Consider the following 25,185-nt stretch of genomic DNA (forward strand, 5'->3'; position numbering starts at 1 on the left):
CTGGCATTCTGATTTATGTGCAGGTCCTGGCAAAACCAGGGAATTCACTCCAATGTTAGCCACTAATAAGTTTGGATCAGTACATTTTTCAGGTCATGTGTCTGGCTGCCTGCCTGTTTTGATGCTGCGTACAAAAAAATGATTCATACCATTTTCTCAGAGAGCGGGTTTTCATGATTGAACAGGCTGCCTTTTACTTAAGCAAAAATAGACGAAATAGTTATTTTGGTCGTTTTGAAAAGTGATGGTGAGAATTTGGTTCATGATAAAATTCGGTTGTCATTGCTTATATTTCGGATGATTATAATTGTTGTTGCTCGCGATGACCTACCCTAGCAGCTGGGCCCCAGGGGGTTTTCCCCTTTCCCCTCTTATGAGTGGCCCAGAAGTCCAGAGTCCAGAATCCAATCTGTGGCCCTTGGCTACATGTCATACCCCCTCTCTCTCACCTCTGCTTCCTGTCACACTTCCAGCTGTCCTATCCAATAAAACCATGGAGAAGACATAAACATATATTGAAAAATAAATTGATGAAAATTGTGTGTCCTGCGAACCTACAAACATACACGTGTCGAACATGTGTGCACACGTACCAATTATATTTTAATACACTGGCGCACACTGTCAGAATCTCTTCTAAGAAAGATAAATGTATGAAGTAAAACGAATCTCAAATGACTCATTTGTTATTGATTATAATTTATATGGAGTCATTAATTTGGACAACTGAATTTGTCAAGTGATCTTACCATCTGTCAGTGACATGATATCATAATTCCACTGAACATCAAGTGGAGATAATGTCTAAGTGTTTCAAAGCCCTACACATATACAGGCACATACACACGGCACTTGCGCTTGCTATATAAATTTCTATTTTATTCCAATTAAAATAAATCCTTAACCTGATTTTAACCTTACACCAGAGCCCAGAAAATGTCCCTATTTCATCTTAATGAATTTCCCTTACCTTTTTTTTTTTTTTTTTAAATGTGACCTTTACAGAACCACGGTGGCCTTCTTGAGATCTAAATCTTCTTTCCGTGAGCCCTGGCCAAATTGGCAACGCAATTAGGTCACATGAACAAACACAGAGCCAACGTTTGCTCAAGGAAAGGGTGTGAAGGAAGATGAGGGAAAACGAGGAGAACTAAAATAGGCAGAGAAGAAATAAAAAGCATTCAAACCCCATTAAAACACACCAGGCTTTTGTTCTCATTAACAAAGTACTCCTAGCACACACTGAGTTCCCCCCCCCCCCCAATTGGAGAGTGTGACGTAAAAGCCACCGCTGACACTGGCATCATTCCTGGCACCGCCACGGATAAATACCCAGACCAACCGCTGATCAGATGGAGCCAAGCAGCCATCCATACTGCACTTTATGGCTCTGAGTCATTATGCAATCATCATTCAGCGCTTCCCAAACCCCAGACAGCATTAAGCCGTTGCATAACATACAGTAAAATACAGTAGATAGACACACGCATATGCACACACGTGATAGCTTTAATCTCTCCCCTTCGATTTAATCTCTATATTCAGTACCGAGTATGTACAGCTGGATGCTCTGGTGAGCTACTTCAAAGCCCCGGCTGCCTGCGGCTTTGGCACTTTGAGCCTTTGCATAATGCACAAGTAGTCATTTAAGATGAAAATCCACCCTTTCTGAACTTTACACGTCGCTGTTACTTAATTTTCTTTTTTTTTTGGGGATGTATTCGAGCTGAAAGATTGCATTGTCTTCTCTGTTTGAGCAACTTTTTTGCATCCTGTGGCTTCCGAAAGTGCTGTGAACGTACACATTATTGCAGCAAATATATTAAAATGTGTGTCTGCAATCCTGAGAACAGGCATTTGGTCCCTGAAACTTTCTTAGATTCAAGTGTGTCAGCTTCTTGGACAGACATTTCTCCTACAATTCTGTACAGTTGGTGAACAAGAACAAATGTCTACCGTAGCAGGAAGAGGAAAAAGAGCTGAGCTTCAAATCTGAAAAAAAACAAAAAACAAAAAACAAGCAAAAAATAAATAAAAGCCCAGTGTAGACAGAACCAGCAGCTGCACACTGAACAATGAATTGGAGGCAAATGTTGTAAACACTGACAAGTGATTTTCAGAGTATACAGCTGTATTTCCTGGTTCAGAAGATTTTGCACTGCCACGGTAAAAAAAAAAGGCACCCAAGCATGAAAAAGCGAAACATTCTGTTGTTGCTGTCAAATGAAAGCGGAACCCACCGAAAGGGAAACTTTTCAGGGTTTAGGAATTTTGTTTTCCAAAAGTCCAAGACATACAGTACACCAGCTGGCAGATGCTTTCATCCAGAGTGCCTGGCTGTCTTGTTTGCATCAGTAAGAGCTAAACCCATGACAGCCTTACGCTGAAAATAAAATGAAATACACCAGAACAAATGGTCCTTGCTTTAACAGGCTTTAGGTCAGAAAGTGTCTCTCGGTGGCCTCTTAGATCAGACTGACAGTTCTTGGTTTGCTGGCATTTGGAAACTGATGTTCACGACAGGAACCGTCCGAAATGACAGGAATAGTACAGGAGGATTCAGCTTCCTTTTAAATCTTCCACTAAGACTGAGAGCTTTCCCTAGGTTTTCTCCCTCTTAACTCCTCTCTTGCACTCTACATTTAAGGGGCTTGCTGTGTTAAAACCGTTTTAAGGTTTGTAAATCCCCTTTTCCTACGCTTAAACATGCCTTCAGATGAACCAAACTAAGTCGATAATGACACCGTCCTCACCCCCCGTGGCTCGGGGTCTGCCCTCTTTTGCAGTTGTATCTGGGTGTGGTGCTCGCGGCCGTGGTCATCATCACTGGCTGCTTCTCCTACTTCCAAGAGGCCAAGAGCTCCAGAATCATGGACTCCTTCAAGAAAATGGTGCCACAGGTATGTTGATGGTGTTTGGTGTAGTCCCAGAGCTTTCTGAATCAATAAGCCGTCCCTCAAGTAGGGCTTACACACTCACTTGAGTGGAAACCTAATAGGCTTGCACAAAGGAAGAATAAATGTTTGAGCCAACTTCGGATTGTGAGTGTGTTTGCATAAAAACTCCCCCCGCGTTATCCACCTCTAGCACTTCGATTGCCTAATTCTTTAATCTATTTAGGCTGCTTTCACTCCCTCCTTGTCTCCCTTTCCTCTACCTGTCTTTTCTCGCTTTTTTTTCCTCCCTCTATCGCTCCCTTTCACATACCTCTACACCCTCTGGCATTTTTAAAAAAAAATTTTTTTATCGCTCTTCTCTCTCTCTCTCTTCCCCTGACTAAATCCTCCCTCTGTTCCCAAACTCTCTCTCCCTTCCTCATGCTCCCTCTCCCTTCTCGTCTCTCTCTTCCTTTTTGCCCATGCCAGCAAGCGTTGGTGATCCGGGAGGGGGAGAAGATGCATATCAATGCCGAGCTTGTGGTGCAGGGAGATCTGGTGGAGATCAAAGGGGGAGACCGCATCCCAGCTGACCTTCGAGTGATCTCCTCCAGCGGATGCAAGGTAGGGGAGGGGTGCTCGGCTCAGCCCCGGGGAGCCTAGAGGTCTCTGTGGGATTAATGTATCTCATCTGACTTGCTGTTTACTTTTTTTTTTTTTTATCTTTCACTTTCCTCCTTTCGATGTTTTCTTCTCATCAATTGTTTATCATTAGAGGTTTGTGCATTAGCATGCTCAGCACAGCTGAGGCTGATGGGATTGTCCTCAGTTCTGCAGGCATTTGGTCATAAACAAACGTATTGGATGAAAATGTGGCTTGATGAAAAGTCAGACGATCGCCATGGTTTAGTATTTTTCACCCTGACACCACACAAGTGCCTGCTGCAGACTTCCTGGTGATCCAACCAGTTGTTATTAGGACATTTCTCTTTGAACAAGGCCTTGTGGCGATATTGGATTTTCCCCACACCATTATGACCAATAGAATTCGTCATAGTGACATTATTGTGATATCTATGTAAACAAACAAACAAAAATAGTATGTATAAAAAACAAAAGTGGTGAGCTTACTTTTTATTTTGTTTCTGGGCTCTCTGTCAGTCTGTCCCATTCTTGTGAACGCGTTATCTCAGAAATCTCTCCAGGTAATTTCTTCACATTTGGTACAAACCTCCACTTGGACTCTCGGTCAATTTTACTGTAACATCTGCAAAGAAATCCTTGCCATTATTCAGTGACATAGCTCAGGAACAGCAGCTTGACTGGTGTGTAGAGACATACTGTGCATACCTGCAAGGCAATAGTTCTAGTTCCAGGTACATGAAGAGTGTCTCACTCTTATCTGTCATCTCCTCCTACATGATTTTAAGTTAACTAGCTCGTTACCACATCTTCTTCTTTTTTGTTTTATGGAGGGTGCAGGACCACCAGTTACTGTGACAAAGCAAGACAGGAAAGAAAAGGAAAGGATGTTATCACATGTGTATTATTAACATGATATCAATATTTATATTTAAAATATATTTATTTTATAAATATTTCTCAACAACCCTACTTGGGAACAAAAATGTCAACCTGCTCCTGGTACTGTAGTGGAAGGTCGGGGGTCACCATGAAGTCACTGGAAAATACTTCCTCAATGAATTTCAGAGCAAAATGTTGTGCCAATCCATCCTGCAGATTTGGAGATATTTCACTGAATTAGTTAAATCTTCACCTTATTGACTGTGCTTGATGGAAATTCAGAGAATCAACACAGTTATAAGGGTTATTTCTCTGGAGACCTTGCATGCTTTTGCCAAATTTCATGAAAATCCATCCACCAGCTGTTGTTATATTTCCTCGCCAACCCGAAAATGTCAACCTCAAGCTTTAGTGAGGGACTCACCAAACTCAGTAGTCTTCATCCACCTCGGGACACGAAAGACAAAATGTCAAAATTCCACAACAATCCAACAGTTGATTAGATATTTCAGTCTGGACCAAAGTGGTGGAGATACCGACTATTGTTGATTGTTTAAACTATTAAATGGTAAAAATTGTGGAAAATGATCATTGCATTAACCCGGAGTCCAAAAAGATTTCTTCAAATTGCTCAAATTTCTTCCACTAACAGTTCAAAACCCAAAGACTTGTCATAAATGATGAATAAATGCAACAAATCCTCATATTTATGAAGCTGGAACCAGCAAATCTTAGAGGATTAATCAATTATGAAAATATCTTTTTCCTTTTGATCGAGTAATCAGTTAATCAACTAAGCTCTATATGCCACTACATTTGAAACAACATGTAGTTTTTATGAGGACATTTATCTACTTTCTCAATTCCTTTACTTTTCTAACATCTTGATTCGTGTAAAGGGTCACATTTCTGTGGGATACATTTTCTTTGACTCTCAAAAGATCAGTTCACGTTGAATAAACCTCCTGCATGGTATCAAGCCATTGATCTGTTTTTGAAGGACACTGTTATACTAGTGGAGGGTAATCTGACCCAAAAAATATCAAATTGTGTTTAATTACATTATCTCATCCACCATCTAAATTGCGATTCTATTTTTCAATCTTAAATTGCCCTGCAGACTATTGATAGACTTGAAATAGCATCTGAATTTTTCCATTTGTGCTATTAGCCTCTTATTTTTGACACAAGCTCTTCATCCTCCATGTCATATGCCACAGAAGAAAGAGCCACGTGAAGTAAATGCCCATTTAGCATGGCCATCTAGTTGGCTACATTAATTTATTGGTTTGTTCTCATATCACAGATCTGCCGGTCAGTGAAGTAAAGTAAAGTGGAGTGTGGACGCCCTCAGGATCGATCACAATCTAAAATTGCCAGATCGCCCATCCTTTTGTCATACCAAGTCCTTGGTGCAGCTTGGTCAGATAATAGATGTACACACACAGATTGCATCCATTGCAGTGGTGGTGTTTGCACAGCATATCCTATGATGTCGCAGTTAGTGACCAAACATTTTGTTGCACACGGTTTTACTTGTTTTCCTCTGAGATTTCAATATTTTGCTCAATCTGTCCTTTCTTTCTGTTTACACACCATTTCTCAAAATGTCACCCGTTCAGTTTGACCGCTGTGATAGACATCAGACCGAAGCAGAAGGTGCTTTTGACATGACAAGTGTTACATCACTGCACTTGTTGCTGATAAGTGCTTCTCCTTTCATTTCCACCCTGTCAGTCTCACCCCGTCACTCTCTCCCTCGGTTTCTCTGGGTAACGCTGCTCTCTCCTCTCCCTTCTCCCTGTGAAGGTGGACAACTCCTCTCTGACGGGAGAATCGGAGCCTCAGACTCGCTCCCCAGAGTTCACGCACGAGAATCCACTGGAGACCCGCAACATCTGTTTCTTTTCCACCAACTGTGTCGAGGGTCAGTAGGCCACATCTGGCCAAGATTGTCTCTTATCGCCTCTAAATGTCCCCTTTTTTAGCCATCTGGAGATCAACATGGTTTTGCATTGCCACCCACCCATGAGCGTGTTACGATTGCTCAGAGCGGCCGTCCCTCGATCTTACAGTACAGTGTGCAGTTATTGACTTTTGAATGCATGTACAGATTATTTACTATCGTCAGAACCAAAGAGGATTTTAGACGGTATTTTAGTTGCCATCAATCCTCCGAGGGTGATGCAGGGAGTATCTGAATGGGGATTTTTAATATAAGAATCTTGTGGAATCTTCAATATCCACCTCTAGATTCAAATGTGGGTCATGTATACATACTTGCTAACCCAACAGACTTTCCCAGGAGTCTCTCGTTTCTCATTGCCCTCTCCTGAGATTCTCCCGGGGTCACAATTCTCCGGTCCTTCTGAGTCAGTAGGTCGAACAGAAGAGAAACGGAGAAGAGATACAAATACACAAGCAGAATCTAGATGTTGTGGAAAGAAGCACTGCTGTTTCGCACGGACAGTTTTAAAGGAAAGGCTTATGCTTTTGGTGACAGAAAAATCAATCACGGGGGTTGAGTCCGATGTTAATCACCATCTAGAGGCTGAAAAGCATATGGCAAGGTTGTACAAAGGCTCTCAGGGGCAAGAGCAAAATACATATGAACGAATGAAAACTGATAACTGAGTCAGAGATTTAGCCAAGTTTACACTTAAGGGGCATTCTGTCCTGAGAATTATAAGTACTAACATAAAATTACTGTTGCAGTATACCTATTGTTAGTATTTTTGTTGTTGTCATTTCATTCGTTTTGAAATCCTCTGTCTTGAGGTCGGCAACTATGGATGTATATAAAGTGAACAATTCACTTTATATCACTTGGGTCACTTTGGGAAAAAAGGTTTAGTTTTATTTGTCTCATAAATGTATAATTAGCAGAGGATCCACCCTCTAAATGGCATCAGCTGAGGTCCAAAGTTTATTGCTGACCTTGGAAACAGTTGAGAAAACAATCATGCCACCCGATCTAATTAGTAGCTGTTCACAAGCTTTCAATCTCATCACACGATCCCCATCAGTAGATGGAGTTTGCTAATTACAGTAGTTAAAATGTTCCCTTTTTGTTCACTTAGAAACTGAGATTCAGGATTTAATTGCATCCAACTCTGATAAAAATAACATTCATGTGCACGCCTGCTTTTTTTTCAGAAATACAATTCAGTAATGAATGCTAACCTGACACGCCAGATGGTTTGATTCACAAAAGGGTTTGTTTCACAAATCCATCTGGGAAGGAGCCGCTAGAAACAGTTTGGAAAAGGGCAGGCGCTTTAAAAAAAAATTTGGAAGGTGATTGGATGAACCATCTGTCTGTAATCGTCTATCACAGGCTAACGTAGCAGGAGAGCTCTACCAGCTGTGCCGTTTACTCAGTCAAACTCTTAACGAAGCCCATCGAGAGAAGAAATGTCATCCATGCTAACCTCCTCAGGGGCCACCATTGTTTACAAGCTAGCAGTCGCTTCTTGCTGTCATCACATCTGAACCACGCCCCCCTCAATTTCCTCAAAGGAATCTGATTGGTTATTTTTGGACTGACCACACACGTGTAGCTTCAAGCCTGGGAAGATGTATATGCAAGATCACACACCTGATCTCGCAAATCCAGCTGCCTCAGAAGGTAATAATGAACACTACACGTCGAGCTATCTCTGCCTTCTAGGCTGTAACTCCATTTTGCTCCGTCTACGTGGGTTACGTTAAAGGATGAATTCTCACAAATTACAAAAACAAAAAAACAATTAAAAATGTTCATATCATCTCATGTAACTCTCGCTGTGATGTACAGCGACGCAGACAGTTTGTATTTAATGTGTCTAGCTTTTGAAACATCCGTCCCTCGGTTGCTTCCATCCTAATACGATGGAGGTAAATTATATTTTGTTTGGGGAATGCTCGCAGAATCAAAAATGACACTTATAATATTCAGTTTAGCAACGTTTTCTTTCCGGAAGCAATCTCCTCAAGTTATTATCCTGATAATCCACACCTCATGTTTGAACAGTTTTACTTGACACTACTTTTCTCCTGAGAAAATAGTCCCGGTAAAGACCGCTTCTCTAACCAGCTTTGTGGATTAAATCTGCTGTGTTTTAAGTGATTCGGGATCTTTTCTCTCACTCAGTCCGGCATCTGCTCAGTCCGTCCAAACCATCAGTAGCTGGCCAACACCTGTAATTCACCTCCATCCATCAACACTCTAAATCCAGCCATCACCTCCCTATCAACCCTCTTTCCTGTTTACAAATTACAGCGCTCACCTCCTACAGTGTCTCACAGTATTGACAGTCATCCATCTCTTTTTATTGCTCCAAGAAACACGTACGCATTTTACTAAGCAGTAAGTAAGAAAGCTGCCATTTACTTGACTACTAGGTACAGTATGAAAAACACGGTGTACCTGGTTATCTGAATTACCTCCTCCCTCTCAGGTACGGCCCATGGCATCGTGATCGGCACCGGGGACCGAACAGTGATGGGTCGCATCGCCACCCTGGCGTCAGAGCTCGAAGTCCGCCGTACGCCCATCAACATCGAGATCGAACATTTCATCCACATCATCACGGGCGTGGCCGTCTTCCTGGGAGTGAGCTTCTTCATCCTGTCGCTCATCCTGGGCTACACCTGGCTGGAGGCCGTCATCTTCCTCATTGGCATCATCGTGGCGAACGTGCCCGAGGGACTGCTGGCTACTGTCACCGTGAGTAGTGTTTGGTGTGTGTGTTTGAGAGTGACCCTCTTTTTTTATCGTTTGAAGTTTTGACTGATTTTTCACCAAACTATTTTCTATAATGAGCATTTTTAAAATGTATTTATTTAAAGGGTCTCTGCAGAACATCTGTGTTGTGTTGGAAGCCTGTTGTTAGTTTATGTTAGCGCAGTCCTTTTCTAAACTAACGCTAGCTATAGAGGCACTGAGACGAGAGACTCGAAGATCGTATGTAAAGTCACATCCTTTGGACTGTCCTGGAAATTCCAGCCCAAGTCCGTCACAAAGGAATCCACGATCCAGCAGCATTAAACAACAAATCAACCACAGGCTTCAACCGAGAGAGAGAGACAGGGAAGGTGTAATTAATGGTCATGTGACACTCATATATGGCTAATAAAAGTGATTAATTCATGTAAATTCTGACAAATTGTAACATAGAGCTCCTTTAAAGGAGCAGATCAGTTCAAATATATGACAAGTTCCTTTTTGCTAGTCTCAATTGACCACTAATGCCTCTATATGAGCATCATCGTGAAAGATTTTTTACTTTAGAGTTATTCTTAACTCTTGGCATCCACTAGGATTTGAATGTATCCAGGTCAGACTGTCACAAACATGAAAATAATATTTTATTGCGGAATGCTGCTGATGAATCAAAGAGTTCGACAGTTTGAAGAAAGAAGCTGCTCTTTAGTCTCGTGGTACGACACTAACACAAAGTGAACTTCTTCATATTACAGTAACCAGTGTTGGGAATATTACTTTGGAAATGTAGTTGGTTACAATTACAAGTTACCCTGCTGAAAATGTAATAGTAGTGTAACTATTTCAATTACTTTCTCAAAGTAATGTAACTAATTACATTTGATTACATTATGATTACTTTTCTTAATTTTGAATGAAATCTCCCAACTGTTAACCATTTTCACATTTTAAGACCTATAGTGTGATAAACCTTTCAGTTCAAAGGTTTAACCATATATTATGAGTCTGACCTTGGGCCTGTACTGCGAAGGAGGCTCACTTCCTCACTAAATGGAGCGACAACGGGCTGATTTCAGCCAAGAGGAGCAGGTTGTTTTAATGGAGAGAGTATGAGGATACAAAAAAGCCTGATCACAGCCTGAAGCAACATTGTTGCTGCAAATATGACAAGAGGAGGCTGATTTTAATTTCTGACAGCTCTACAATGAGCTGCTTTTAAATATGAAGCTTTAGAGCAACAACAACTGTTGTTTTAAACTGTGTTTTATAGTTTTCATATATTTCACTGATCGCAATTATAAAATGCCAGTGTGAGTTTTACTGAAAGTGAGGCTGGTGTGCTATGAAAATAGGTTACAGTGGGTATTTTAGGTGCTGTAGCTACAAGCAAATCTCAAGTTGTCTCTGTACAAAGACCTTTTTAAATGTGAGAAAACAGAGTAGACCTACTCAAGATTTACTGCGTTTGGGCAACAGGCAGAACAATTAATTTATTCATGGCCACATTAAGTTAAATTATCTGTCCTGCTGCGAGCGCACAACTTCTTTCAGTGGTGACTGACTGTATATAAAGTAAACAGGCCATAGCCTGATAAATGACCTCCTGACGCGAGTCGGATCATCAGCTGAGCAGCGTATCCACTCAGCTGAACATCTGTAAAGACGTTTAGAGAGAAAGTCAACAGCAGCGGATCAGCGCGATCTCTATCTCCGTACAAATGTTCTGATCCAGCTCCACTGGACTTTCAAAGTAAAGGTGACGCCAGCTGTAAATGAGTTAAATGAGTTTTATAGCCGATTTTATGATTAAACTCTGAACAGAACCTGGTCGGGACCAGGTTATGAGCTAAGCATAAGTTACCATGGTGATCTAGCCGGGTTAAAAGAGAGCCACCTTTGTAATACAGGGAAGCCTGGCTTCTGTCTGTATAAAGTGTTTTTGTATTTCCAGCCCAGGAACATCTTGTGCGCCGCCTACACTGTTGCTGCTGAGTCTGACCACGTCTCTGGTCTGACTGCCGCCGTACGGTTTGTCGGTTGAGTCGAATGGCACATGACCAGAGAGAGCCAATCACAAGCGTCAGTTTTGGAATGAGGATGTTTATATGAAAAAAACTAAAAAAAAAACATGAATCCAGGGGGGCGAAAAACTATTTGAATCCGAGCTTTTGCGGTGATTTTTCAAATGTAACTTAAGTTGTAATCATTGAAATTTCCAAAAGCAACTGTAATTTAATTACATATTTTCTCCCAGTAATGTAACGGATTACAATTACGTAAATTTTGTAATTAAATTACGTAACGTCGTTACATGTAATTCGTTACTCCCCAACACTGACAGTAACTTATCTTACACAGCCACAAATAAAAACATTACCTCTATCTATGCGTCCTGCAAACAGCTGTGTGTTGCTGTATGTCAAATGTGTTGCTTCATTCTTTCATCACTTCAAAACCAAGCGCATGCTCAAATCAGATCAGGCTCCTTAGACAAAATGCGAAGGTGCTCATACTACTGTTGACCACAGGGGGCGCCATAGTCAGCAAAACATGAGAGTTCCTTGCGGCTGCTTTAATTGCTTTTTTATTTCTGCACAGTAGATCATGTCCCTGTTTATGCTCGTCTTGTTTTTGCTGCAAGAAGACAAAATGCATTTCAGTTTACAGTGAACAAGGCCCCTTTGAAGCAAGGACAGGTCATAATATGCTTCTGGGAAAAGTGAACACAACCATGGGGATTAAAACTGCTGCGCTGCAAACAGCAAACAAAGAGGTTAAAGAGTGCTTGGGCTGCAAATGGTAATCTTAATACTTTTTATTAAAACGTGTACTACTAATACTTTTTAGCCACAATAATGAGTAGTGTGAAGATGGAGACGATTGGTTGATGGACTCTAGTGTGTGAGTGTGGTTTGATTAGTTTTTGTCTAAATTTGGTAGCTTGTTATGTTTTGGTTTTATTCATATAGCATGATTAGCAAGTGTATCGAGTGTAGATCTTTTTGACAATGGTCCTATTAAACACAGATTTTTGGTGCTCTTGTTGCGATTTTAGGGCACAGAAACAAGCTTAAAATGCAACATCTGACATATTATCAATTGTTATCACCGGTGGGGATTACTTAACACATATACAGACTTATACAGATTCAACAGTCATGCAGCAGCAATAGCGCTCTTTTGGAGTCCCGTTTGTAGCAACCCAACACATATATTGAACATCTAATATTTGCTCTTTTTGGCTCTGTTTCAGTCTCCATCGATCCTCTACATAAAATGAATTATTCCTCACCAGCTAGTCCCCATGTTGGTCTGCTGTTTGTTTGTTGTTGCTGAGGCGGCTGGAAGTTGGGTTGATGAGACTGGCCTGAAAATCAAAATAACGAGCTCAAAGAGGCTAAAGGGAAAATGCACAGTTGGATGCTAAAACATCATAGCTTTGTTGAGCATCTGTTTCTTCATTACATGCAGTCATCTGATCCATTGTTAACACAAAAATATTGATTAGTGCAGCTTTAAGCGTGCCAGCTCTAGAGCCCTGATATTGTGCCTGCTGGCTCGCCGTAATGGCTCACTGGCACACCTAAATGGAACGCAGCCATCATCAATGTTATTAGTTACACCTGTGCGCCTCCTCACTCTAATTTACCCTCTGTAAATGTTAGCTGTAGCTCTAACGATGCTACAGAACGCAACAAAGCAGGTGATTTATTACTGACTGTTGGAGTAGCTGGAATGCTGAAGTGCATCTAACTTTTTCTGCAACAATAAACAAAGTGTGAGCTGAGGTGGATGCCAGCTGGCATTTGAAATGCCATCAGTCGACATTTCACCGGTCCCAGAAAATAAATTAACTTCCAGTGACTGGTTTCTTTAGCTGCTTGTGCTTTAAACACACCACGAGTTGTGCGTGTCCGTGCCGCATTTGTTGCTCAGAGATAAATGTGGTCAGCTTGAGTAAATGTGGGTTGATATGCCGCTTACAGCATATGGAATGTGTCTATTCATCGTATTTTTATGTGCCTGTGCACCTGCTGTTAACCAGCCAACCAAACAGGCACGTACACACACACATGCTGCAAGGCACCTGGACCACGCATGGCTTCACATGCACAAACACTTGAACGCACCGGTGCGTACACATGCTCTCGCCCCTCGTCGACTAACAATCATCCATCCCCGTCTTGCCTTCCCTCCCTCATCTTCCTCTCTCTCCCTCCTTCACCTCCCCCTCCTCCTTCCCCTCCCCTTCGCCTCCCGCTGTCCTCCCAGGTGTGTCTGACTCTCACTGCCAAGCGAATGGCCAAGAAGAACTGTCTGGTGAAGAACCTGGAGGCCGTAGAGACTCTCGGCTCCACCTCCACCATCTGCTCTGACAAGACGGGCACGCTGACCCAGAACCGCATGACTGTGGCCCACATGTGGTTCGACAACCAGATCCATGAGGCTGACACCACCGAGGACCAGACTGGTAATACAAAGAGAGAGGGGAGAAAAAGAAAGGGAGGAGGAGTAAAACAGAAAGAGTGGAGGGAGGGAGCTTGGAGGAAATAGGGAGAGACTGAGAGATAGAACGGGGAGATAGAGAGTGTGTGGGAATGCAGAGAGGGAGTGTGACCACCTGCCGAAATTCATCTGTCCAATGTTCCTGCTGCCAACCAACATTTCTGCTCGTGCTACCGCTTGGATTAATTGAGCAGCGGTATGCAGTGGGCGGCATCAGCTACAAACACATCTTTTCCCAGAGTTCCACAGCAAAGCTGCTGCCGCGGAACCAATCGGATTCCTGTCTCGCACCAAACGGGGACAAATCGAGCCAAATTTCAAAGAAGCTTTTAGTAATAACCAAAAGGTCTGAAAGAGAGAAAAAAAAAAAAACAGGTGTTCTTTGCATACCAATGAGTATTGAGTCAGATGATTGTGCAGTCATACAATGAATAGCCAGCAGTGGAGACAAAGGCTGCGCTGCTGAAACAGAGCAAGTGCTGAGGAAAAAACACAGCGTATTCATTTTTCAGGAGTGCAGACTATTTTTGCAGCTGTTGCAGGTTTCAGAGCCTCTTGCACCTCACTTTGTCAAGTTCAACAGCTCCAGCCACAGTTTGCCACCGTGTAATGTCGGTTGCACGATGCTATCACGGTGTGTTTTCACAATAGCGGTGACAGTGACCACTCTAGAGAGCCAAGGCTTAAATGAAAAATGGATGTAGGCGCCAGCGGCAGAGTGAGGGTCATTTTCAGTTCGATTGGGTGGGAGGGATGAAATTTTGATACCAGAAAATTTCCAAACGGCTTTTATATTTTGAGACATTCTTGTTAAAAATGAATGTCATTTTTCAGACTGGGGACTTTTAAAAAGAATTGCTTTTGTCGAGGAGAAAATATGAGTGCTCAACTTAAGTGACCTCTGTTATTTAGCAACAATATCCAGTGGTACTCTGTGAACCGAGAGTTAAGTCGGTGGCATAAATACTGCATGAGGTCTGCTTTGAAATAAATCTAACACAGCTCCCTCTGCTATTCTCTCAGGTTTGGGTTTTGACAAGAGCTCTGCTACTTGGTCTTCTCTGTCTCGCGTGGCCGGCCTGTGCAACAGAGCTGATTTCAAAGCCGGACAGGATCACCTTCCCATCGTGATGGTAAAAACCTCCACCTCACGCAGACACTACAACAGCAGCAGCTTTGCATTGATGCTCCCCTCTCATGAATTATCGCTCCTTCATAAAGCAGTGGGGTATGACAGGTTTAGTTTAATCCAAGGGCGTAATGAGCGAGCCTCTCTAGATTAGGATCAAAAAAATGAACGCACATTATTCACAAGACATGATTTACCCTACATGGTTCTCTGGTGGGGTGAAGTTAACAACATCAGGACGGTGTCAGGTAAGCGGTCGCTCAATAAGAAGCAGTGATGGATGAAGTATTTAGATCATTCACCTGAACTGGCAACAGACAACTTTTTTCACATATAGATTCCCTATAAGCCTCACATTGAATGTGCTCTCTGCTCTGCCAACGGGCTCAGTTGTTCCCCCCAGAAAATGAGGGTTGAATCACTGCACAAAGGAAGCGTGTCTATCAGTGAGCAACCAAAATAGGAAGAGGTATTTTCTTCCCAGGTTGCTTTCTGTTTCCAAACTCTACACTGCAAAAGAAAAAGAACTCCGGTGACGGAGGAGGCTGAGAAGGTGCAGGGTGGAGGGAGGTAGAAGAAGACTGAACAGACAGGCATTAGCTTGATGGAGAGCGCTGGTGCTGTGCCAAAGTCTGCTCCCCTGTTGTGTTTCCCCTTACCAGTGGGACTGAAGGCAGTTCAAAACTGGCATTTGCACATCAGAATTAAGGCTAAAGGGTCAAAAAATAATAAATAAAAAAACAAAGCAGCATTCTTTTGACTAGATCAGATAAATTAAAAACCTGCCCACTTGTTAATACAACCCAGTGTTTTGCTTTTCATACCCCTGAGATCGGGATTTCTAGCTCAAATTAGGATTCTTACAGTTCTTTTCAGCTTGTGGCCATGTTGCTTACGCTATCTTTGCGGCAGTAATATCACAGGGAAATGCTGACAAAGGGGAACGTCAGAAAGTGGCCTATTCGGGCTTAAAGTAAAATTTAGTAGCATCATTACAAAGCATAAATACTCCATGATAATTAAAAGTTCCAAGGAAAATGCATTTAAAAAAGAGTAGCTCTCCCAATCCCGTCTATCCCTTGATGGGGCTGAAAACAATTATTTATTCTACACATTCAACACATATTGTCTTTGTGGCAGCAGCCTGATTCAGTTTATTCCTCAATGGCACAGAACTACACTACCGTCCAAAACCAATTAAATACACAAAACAGCCATACTCCTACACTTGGGTGGCAACTGCCTTTACTGCCTTTGAGCAGCATATCTTCTCGAAAGTGACACCCATTGTTGGGTTTTTGTCTCTTTATGGTTAAATGGACAAAATGACCTCATCCTTATCCCAGTTAGCAAATACAAGTGAATTCAGCAGCATCAGTGGCAAAACTTAACAAAGCTTATGCAGCGAACTACAATGAACTCTTCAGCGACTTGTGTCTATTAATATTAATGTAAGTGACATTCTAATTTTGCAACAGGTAAATTGACTTAATATGTGTAATGACTGTATATACTATTGGACAGAAAAAGTACAGATCAGTGTTATATTATCATAACATGTCATCTACATAGCATTTTATCGTCGCAGCTGGTGGAGGCGGAGCTAATTCTAACACACAATAATCTCTAACTGTGTATCTTATTTGTTAAACTGATGATATAGGGTTGTGTCCGAGTACTTCAATATTGTACACAAGCACAGTACTCGAGTAAATGTACTTTGTATTCCCCCTGTGTGGCCAGCCGATCATCACCCACGTGGCACCCACAGCGAGAAAAAAGCAACCCAAGAAAATAATTTGTCAGTACCACTTGACACAAGTGCACTACACACACTGCCTTACACACTTACCTCCCTCTCGCACATAAACACAGCCTCACAGAGGATAATCCGACGCACCCCTGGAAATAACTCCCCCACGCTGACACACAAACACTCACACTGCTGGGTTGGTGAGTGATAATATCCCTGTGTTCTCCCAACCGCTATCCTCCAACCTGTGCCACACTGACCTGAAGGAATTCTCTGTGTAACTTTCAGCGACTGGGATTACAGCTTCTTGACTCCCATGTGGGAGCAGACCCCGCCGCTGCAGCCTCTCTGCTCCTCGAGGTGCCCCTGGCTTCCACCCTGCATTAACTAAGAGCCATGTCTCCTGACAGCACTCAAACACAACAGTCAAGGCCCAGGCACTACCACCATTACGAGAACAAGTCCCCATCTGCAGCCGGAAAAACAGAGAAATGGAATTTCCTTGGTCTATTTATTCATTCATGAAAAGGCATAAACAAGGACAAATCTTGCGGAGTGCGTGTCCTTGTTTTGTGGCTGTTCATGAATGAATAAACAGGAACAAAGAGAAATCTCGTGTATTGGCTCGGCCCCCGTTGGTATATTGGGCGTCAGGTCAATCAGTTCAGCATGGATTTTAATAAATTGGCTCCAAGAGAGGGATGAATCGTGTTGCATGAATTTTTATCAAGGGGGATTATACAGGTTATCAGAGGGGAATTTTCTCCTCAAGCAGCGCACAAGCGACTCTGTCACACAGGCTGAAGCAGATACACCTGCAAAAACAACAACAACAACAAAAATAAATAAACAAGTGCACCCACACAGGGGCTAATTCAATTCTGAGCCTTGTAAAATGGGTCACCTTACCGTCTGTATTAGTGTGTGTGTACACATCAGAGTCCGTACACAAACATGGATGTAGTCACCCACAGGTTACTGGAGAGCCCTTATGAAGCTCAGCGTGGCTCCAGTCATTGCCTGTTGGCAGTACCTGACTCCCCCTACCTCCCAGCTAATGCTAAAATGGGCAAAGAGGTGGAGTGTAAGGTGGAGCGGAGGAGGACCAAGTGAAGCCTGGCTGCTGACAGTTACACTGTTTGGGCTCTTTTCTTTTCTTAGGCTGTTGAAGTCATGACTTTCCCCTACTCTGTCACTTACGCCTGTGATTGGCTAGTGTTCGTTTCCTTCATTGGCTGGGTTGGTCAGGTTTAGGCTTGAGGATTGAGACTGGTTAGTGTTAGGGTAAGAATATAAATGTTAGCCAGACTCAGAGGGAGGGCAGGTCAGTTCTAAACCCAGACTTGGTGGAAAGTAATGCAACATCTGTGTCATATAAAGGGGAAAGTAGTTATAGAGACTGAACAGCCATTTTGAGCCCTTACATTTCTTTCTGTTGCAACTTGAAGTTTCAGTTTTCAGTTGTATGAAGTATGTTGTATGTTCAGGTTTGTTTTAGGCACAAAAAATACAAAATACAAAAAAAAAAATTGGCTTAAAATACCTGCTTTTCGGTTGACACTAACATGTCTGGAGATTTTAAGTGCTGACCACTCCATGACCTGGGTGACTGAGAACCTTCCACAACATGGCTGGAGATGGGCTGAGGACTCACTTGTGATAACACCCAGTTTTGTCTCCATAAACACAACTGGAAATTGTTCTAGGGTCTCCTTAAAAAACATGCAGTGGTTGCTCACTTACAAATGATGAAACTCCACCACCATCCCCACTAAATCCTGATATGAAAGTCAGCTTGTAAACATGTAATGTGAACGTGATATGACATTTTTTGCTTTTGATTATTGCCAATACACAATGTTCTGATGTGTCCTCTGACGAAATGAATTTCCAATATGATGTGAACTTCATATTCAGGGTATCACATCCACACCTATAGAAACAAAATGCCCTTAAGAAACTGCAAAAACGGCAAACTAATCAGCTGTTTCCCCTCCAGAAATATGAGCTGTCTTAATCAAACTATTTTTCTCCCCTTAAACTAACAAAGAAAGCCAGATTTTGCACTCTCATTACTTTTACATTAAAGTTGTTACATAACTTCAACAACATCATGTGTGTAGGTGATGCAGATGATACCTGGTTACCTGCATGAACAATGAGAACCATAATGGAAGCAGAGAAAGTCCTCTCAGGTGCAGCTTTAATCAGTTTTAAGCTCACTTCCACCACAGTGTGATAAACCCAGGCAGCGAGACAGACAACACTCATTTCTCAATATGCATATGTGAGTGACTGTGCTAATGTGCCGCTGTGTGTCTTTCCCCAGAGGGAGACAGCGGGGGACGCATCAGAGTCAGCTCTGTTGAAATGCATCGAGCTGTGCTGCGGGAATGTTCGTGACATGAGAGCCAGAAACCCCAAAGTGGCAGAGATCCCCTTCAACTCCACCAACAAGTACCAGGTACCGCAGTCATGTTGCATCATGGCTCTCTCAGCTGGAAGCGCTGCTGATGCAAGTCTACAATGAAATCCTCAGACGCGTTTACAGACCATTCATAGCTTAAAATCATGGTGGCTGAGCATTTTAGACTTTCTTTGACAATTACAAACACAGCTTTTACAATTCTTTAAGTACTTATACTTATACTACTTAAATTGTATTGAACTGTCCCTTTAGGCATCATTTGCAATCAATCCTAATTTACTTATTAATTTAAATTTGTAGTAAATGTGGCCTCTTCATTTTATTATTATTATTTTTTTTTACAATTCTGTTAATTCTCCTCAAACTGACGGTGTTGTGATGTTGTTTGATGCATTTCTGAGACTTGGAAATCATTTTTATTTACGCGCTTTGAGTGAATCATCCATATTCATTTTTAACCTTTTTTCCACTCGGAGAAGGCAGCCTGAACACGCCTGCTCTTTCACAACAACATCCTGCTTTACATTCACACTGTCACACATTTCTACCTGGAAGCTGCCCAACCAACACGACACTGTTAGCCACAGAGAAGCTGTTGCAGTGCTGTGATGTGTGTTATTTGCGATAGCAGGATAAATGTGGATTACAAACTGGTTGGACACAAGATACTTGCTGCCTTTCAGTGCACAGAAAGAGCTAGAGCTGGCTCTGGTGACGAGCTCAGCGAGGTTTGGGTGGAGTCAGGTGAGAGGACCAAGAGTTTGAAGATGTGTATATGAATACTTTGAAAAGACCTTAAATGAAATTGGCCAATCATAAGAAGCTCTATGTGAACAACAACAACAAAGCATAATCTATTGGGTGTGACTCCAGTATTATGCTATTTTACTATATGCGGCTGTGGCTCAGGGGTAGAGCCAGTGTCTTGCTATTGGAAGGGCGCTGGTTCGAATCCGCTGGTCTGCATGTCGAAGTGGCCTTGGGGAAAGATACTGAACCCCGAGCTGCTTCTGATGTGCTGGTTGGCATCTTGCATGGCAGCCACCACCATCAGTGTATGGATGTATGTATGAATTACTGTACGTAGCTTTGGACAAAAGCCCTAAATGTAAATGTATGATACAGATCACAACAGGCTCTCTGTTGTCTGGGAGTGGCACTGAGAAAAGGCACTCGAGAAGAGTCACATCCTCCCGACTGCATCACAGAAAAATCCACAGTCCAGCAGCATTTAACGTCTTTTTAACAACGTCCACAGGCTTGTATGGACAAACGAGAGAGAGACACGGAAGGTCTCATTTTTCATGTGACGTTACTTTGGATATTATACAATTACAAATTCGACTAATTTACAATGACCTCCTGGTAGAAAACCCCTTGCAATACACAGCACGTAAGTGTGCATCTGATTCATCTCAAATGCATGTTTGATGCTACCAAATCTCATTAATAGCAACACTTTCACTAGTGTTAGTTTGGAGACCTAACATTTCATCTGTTGGGCCACAGACGAAATAAAATGACCTTATTAGTCTGAGATGTGGCAGATTTCAAAGATGCTGGCAAAGCAACTCGTTTCATATATTTACAAGCAGGATTGTCAGATAGGTCGGTTAATCATGTTGACAAATGACAACCGAAATAAACACGTTTGCTGATTTCACAAATTTCCACAGTGCAAATCCATTGCCAGTTTTCTACATGGAGGTGACATTGTTGGCACGATGTCATGGTGATTAAAGCGTTTCATCTCCATATTTTGTAGCCTCCTCAAACACACTTCATAAATGCTAGGACTGGCCGGATAAATCAAATATGACAATATTTTGGGCACGTGCTTCAATATTGATATCGCCACAACAGCGCAGTTGTGACTATTGGTACATTCACAAAATATATGTATTGGGTGAAGGCAATATTAGAGCAAGTAGAACAGTCTGTAAAGCAGCTTTTACAGACAACAATTATCACAATATAAAGATCCAAAATCTAAAAGGATCCATAGTCTCATTACACATTAAAGATCTAATATTGATATAGCGCCCAGCTCTAATTAAACTGTAAACATTCGTATCAAGCTTCAACACCTTGCTCAAGGGCGGGCAGCAATTAAGGCAGGGTCAGTTTTTATGTTTTCCACACCCAGTGTTCCCCATCCTGCCTGGAGATTTGACCCAGCATATGAATAACACAACAGTGATGCTGAGGCAAACAAAGGACTTCCTGCATGTATTTTGTGCACCTGTTCCCTGACTTAAAATAGGAACGTCTGTGTTGAAGAAAAAAAAAAAAAAAAGCAATTTTGCTCTGGTTTTCTGAGATTAGATATGCTGTGACTCAGATACAAATTACCTGGGGTAGTGTGTGCATGCTTATACGTGTGGCGGTGTGTGTGTGGGTGTGTGTGTTTGTGTGGGAGAATGGGTAATGCAAAGTGTAACACAGCGGGAATGCATTTTGAGACTGTGAATGAGTGCTCCTTCAACATAGGGAATACATATGACTTACAATGTGCACTCAGTCAACTCAGCCTCGATAAGACTTTTATTTCAAACCACTTCGAAAAATATGACACCTCCGCCCCAAAAAAATTATTGCCAGCACGGACGTGACATTCATTGTCGAGCATGTCTGTCTCCGGCCTTTTTCTTACTAAAACAGACACATTTTACTCCAGCAAGGAAACAACTAGCAATAAACTACGTGTTGCTTCTTGGTTTTTTAAAAGTAAATCCTGTAATGTTATGTTCTCACCATTCTTCCTCTCCTCCTCTTCCTTCCCTTTTGTCAAGCTCTCTGTCCATGAAGTCGACGACAATCCCTCCGGTCATATTCTGGTCATGAAGGGAGCCCCAGAAAGAATCTTGGACAGGTTGGTTGATCAATAATGGATTGATTATGTGTCTCACAGTTTTTCTTGCCTTGTTTTTCATTTACCTATTCTTTGCTTCTGGATGTAGTGAGAAAACATACACACACTCTCCTTTAATGGTGGCTATATTCTATATGTTTGATTTCTTTTTATTGTTAACAATAGAAAAAAACACAGAACAACTTTTAATCGATTGTGTTTGTGTGTCTGAAACCTGATAGCTCATCTATTTGTGCCAAGTACCTCCATTATTAAGCAAAACTATTACAAACCATCTACAATGCACAAAAAAACGATCATCAACACATCAATGAGCTGCACTGCTGCACTGTGCCTTCATCATCATGAACACACAGACACTGGTTTATTTTGAGTCAATAACACATACACCATCCTGCTGCCATGATTACTCACTACAGTACCAGATGTGTGGTGTGCTGGTGTAAATGGTCTCCAGCAAATTCACGGTTACTCCTGTTGGAGTACGGCTCATTAGGAACTAATGCGCCAGGGACTGTGAGCCACACAAGGGGGAGATAAGACAAGAAGTATTGGGAGACACGTGAACATTTTGGTTTTGGTTCTTTCCAATTATTTGATGAAAATGAAAAAAAAAATCAACCAGATTGATGGAATAAATATCACCAATGCAAAAACTCTGGAATAAAATACACAGTATACAGTATATATGAGCATATATGTTGTAATTTTATGTTTAAAACACAGTCTCAAACAGTGGTCAATGGCTTAGTAGCCTTCTGCCATAGCTGTAAAATGCCCTTTGAGACAAAAATGAACCCTAATGCAGAGTATGACTCCAGCTCGTTGTCTTTGAAATATATTTAATGTTGTTTTTAAGGATTTATGACTTATCATTATTGATGATATCATTATTGGTCATAATGTGCCCACCTCGTGTTTTAACCCTTGCATTATGAATACACAGGTGAGGATACTGGCAGTGGTAGCTGTAAAAGTGTTACCAATAAATGTTTTACAGGTGCAGTACCATTATGATCCATGGCCAGGAGCAGCCACTCGATGAAAACTGGAGGGAAGCTTTCCAGAATGCCTACATGGAGCTGGGAGGACTGGGAGAGAGAGTGCTCGGTATGTTTCATGGCACCAGCGTATTATCCGTCTGTGGGGGAACAGGTAGCAGGAGGAAGCAGTTGGAGAGAGCACTCACCTTTTATAGCCTCCTTGGGTAACAGGGTAGTTTAGCCACATGTCCCCATTAAAGTGGAGAATCCTTTTATTGCCACACTGTATACAAATACAAAGGTTTTAAATGTAATTGTAATATACTGACGTGGCTTCAAGGATGAAATTACCATCGTTAGTTACCAAATGTTAGTGATATGGGTTGTCTAGGTTATGAATTAGTATGTAAAGTTGGATGATGAGCTGGTAATTGAATCCAGATCTTACTTGGGACTAAACTGTAATGTAATTTGTTCATGAAATAACATGTTTCCTTGTAAAAATGTCATGGACACATTTTGGGTTTTGAAGAAAAAATCATTACCCTGAGGTTCCACTTTGAATATCGGTGAAGTGTTTAGCATCCAGACTCTGTAAATGTCATCATTTCTGACAACCAAAGAAAAAAGTTACCTGGCATCTTTTGAAAAGTGCCATAGGTAATAATTATGTGCTATCATCATTTTGTTAGAGCAGGTGTCACTTTTTTTCAAACGCTGAAATGTGGAATAGTGCCATTTTTGGAGCGAAACTCCTGAAATCATGTAAATTATTAAATCTCTCTTATGCCTCAGGTGACGACGATGATGGGTCGCGTGTTTTCGTGACAAAGGGAGGTTTCTCCATTTTTACACTGAGCCAGATTTTTCATCATTTCTGTTATGCTTTGCTCTGTAGGGATTCAGGAGATACATATTTCAAGGCCTGTGGATCATTAATTAATAAAAAGTGTCTCTTTCAATTTGAGTGTCAGTCCTACAAAACTCCAAATCTACATCTAAAATTAAAAATGATTTGTATGCATACTGTAAGGTGAAGGATCACTGCTGCCAGAGGAGAATACATTTTCTGTGGGTGTGCATGAGAGCCTTCAGACCTCTTCCATATTAACATTTCTTTGTAGTGTTTTACTGCAGGTAGCAACAGCAGAATGCACCAGGACATGCTTATTGTTTATGAGATGTTTTGGACTCAAAACATCCTTAGGGTCGTAACAAATCGTCTGCTTTTTAAAGTGCCAGTTGATGTCGAAGCAACAAAACAACAAGTTATATTTCAGCAGCTGCCGTATACTTTTAGATGCCATATCAGTCAGTTATGAACGATCACCCTACTGATCCCCCTTCTCTTGCAGGCTTCTGCCACTTGAATCTGTCTTCATCCCAGTTCCCTCGAGGATTCACCTTCGACAGTGACGAAACCAACTTCCCCACAGAGAAGCTCTGCTTCCTGGGTCTCATCTCCATGATTGATCCGCCGCGTGCCGCTGTGCCTGACGCAGTGGGTAAATGCCGCTCTGCTGGTATCAAGGTAATTGGTTCCACCGATTCAATGTTTGTTGTAGTTCCTGGAAAGCTGTTTCTGGGGCTTCATTTATCGGGGATTTGCAAGTCAAAACGCATATTCAAATCACAAAATGGAGTCCAAACGACTTCCTGATGACTATTAGGAGCTCTGATAGATGCTAATCGATAGATAAAATGAAGGTCTGCTACTGATGAGATATTTTGGCAACACTCTGAAAAGGCCAGCTAAAGTAACAAAAGTACAGCGGACAAGTTTGGTCAAAGGTGATGTATTTATCTCTCCTAGGTTTGACTGTTTTCAAAAATAACTTAAAAATAAAAAAATTAAATTTTTCATGTGAAAATGAAAAAGCTTTGACAAGCGATGAAGGCTGAACTCAGTTCAGTCCCAATTTAGAAAAGGTTCTTTTCTTTTTTTTGATAGAATGCAGATTTGGTACATTTATTACAAATTTTCATTAAACATTAATCAACTGCAAATACACACACACCGAGCAGATGTTTGCCAGGAAAGTAATAAGCCGGGCCACAGGAAGGTTAAACAACTTCCACCAGTGATTAAATGGATAATGAGCAACTCTCATTTGGGGGGAAATATTACAAATATGGGAAAAGGATTTTGCACATTTAATTTCAGGTACAGTAGTTCTCATGCTTCCAGTGGTAATGAATTTTTGAAGTCATGCTGGGAAAGGCTTAAAGAACGAACTGGAAGCAGAATGGAGTGAAGATTTTAATTTTTTAGAAGTTGATGCTTAAAAAAGGCTACAGACTGATGAAATATCTCATAAAATCTTAAAATCACAATTCTTCTTAGGAGTGAGCATTAGTTAACACATTAGCTTTGTTTTGACTGAGGCATTATTGTATTATCTCTAAATC

The 25,185-nt window shown here is 41.6% G+C and overlaps 1 protein-coding gene across 1 annotated transcript in view; it reads left to right on the forward strand.

Annotated features, from left to right (window-relative positions):
• The window catches only part of atp1a2a (ATPase Na+/K+ transporting subunit alpha 2a), a 44,997-nt gene that overhangs the window by 4,850 nt on the left and 14,962 nt on the right, over window positions 1–25,185 (forward strand). The window contains exons 5-14 of the mRNA XM_030402941.1: window positions 2,787–2,900; window positions 3,366–3,500; window positions 6,210–6,327; window positions 8,840–9,108; window positions 13,378–13,576; window positions 14,635–14,744; window positions 18,823–18,957; window positions 21,714–21,793; window positions 22,794–22,903; window positions 24,132–24,307. Of these exons, the coding sequence (XP_030258801.1) occupies window positions 2,787–2,900; window positions 3,366–3,500; window positions 6,210–6,327; window positions 8,840–9,108; window positions 13,378–13,576; window positions 14,635–14,744; window positions 18,823–18,957; window positions 21,714–21,793; window positions 22,794–22,903; window positions 24,132–24,307 (1,446 nt within the window). The remainder of the gene's footprint in view (window positions 1–2,786; window positions 2,901–3,365; window positions 3,501–6,209; window positions 6,328–8,839; window positions 9,109–13,377; window positions 13,577–14,634; window positions 14,745–18,822; window positions 18,958–21,713; window positions 21,794–22,793; window positions 22,904–24,131; window positions 24,308–25,185) is intronic.

The sequence above is a fragment of the Sparus aurata genome, chromosome 21 (genome assembly GCF_900880675.1).
Source record: "Sparus aurata chromosome 21, fSpaAur1.1, whole genome shotgun sequence".
In the NCBI taxonomy this organism is placed as follows: Eukaryota; Metazoa; Chordata; class Actinopteri; order Spariformes; family Sparidae; genus Sparus; species Sparus aurata.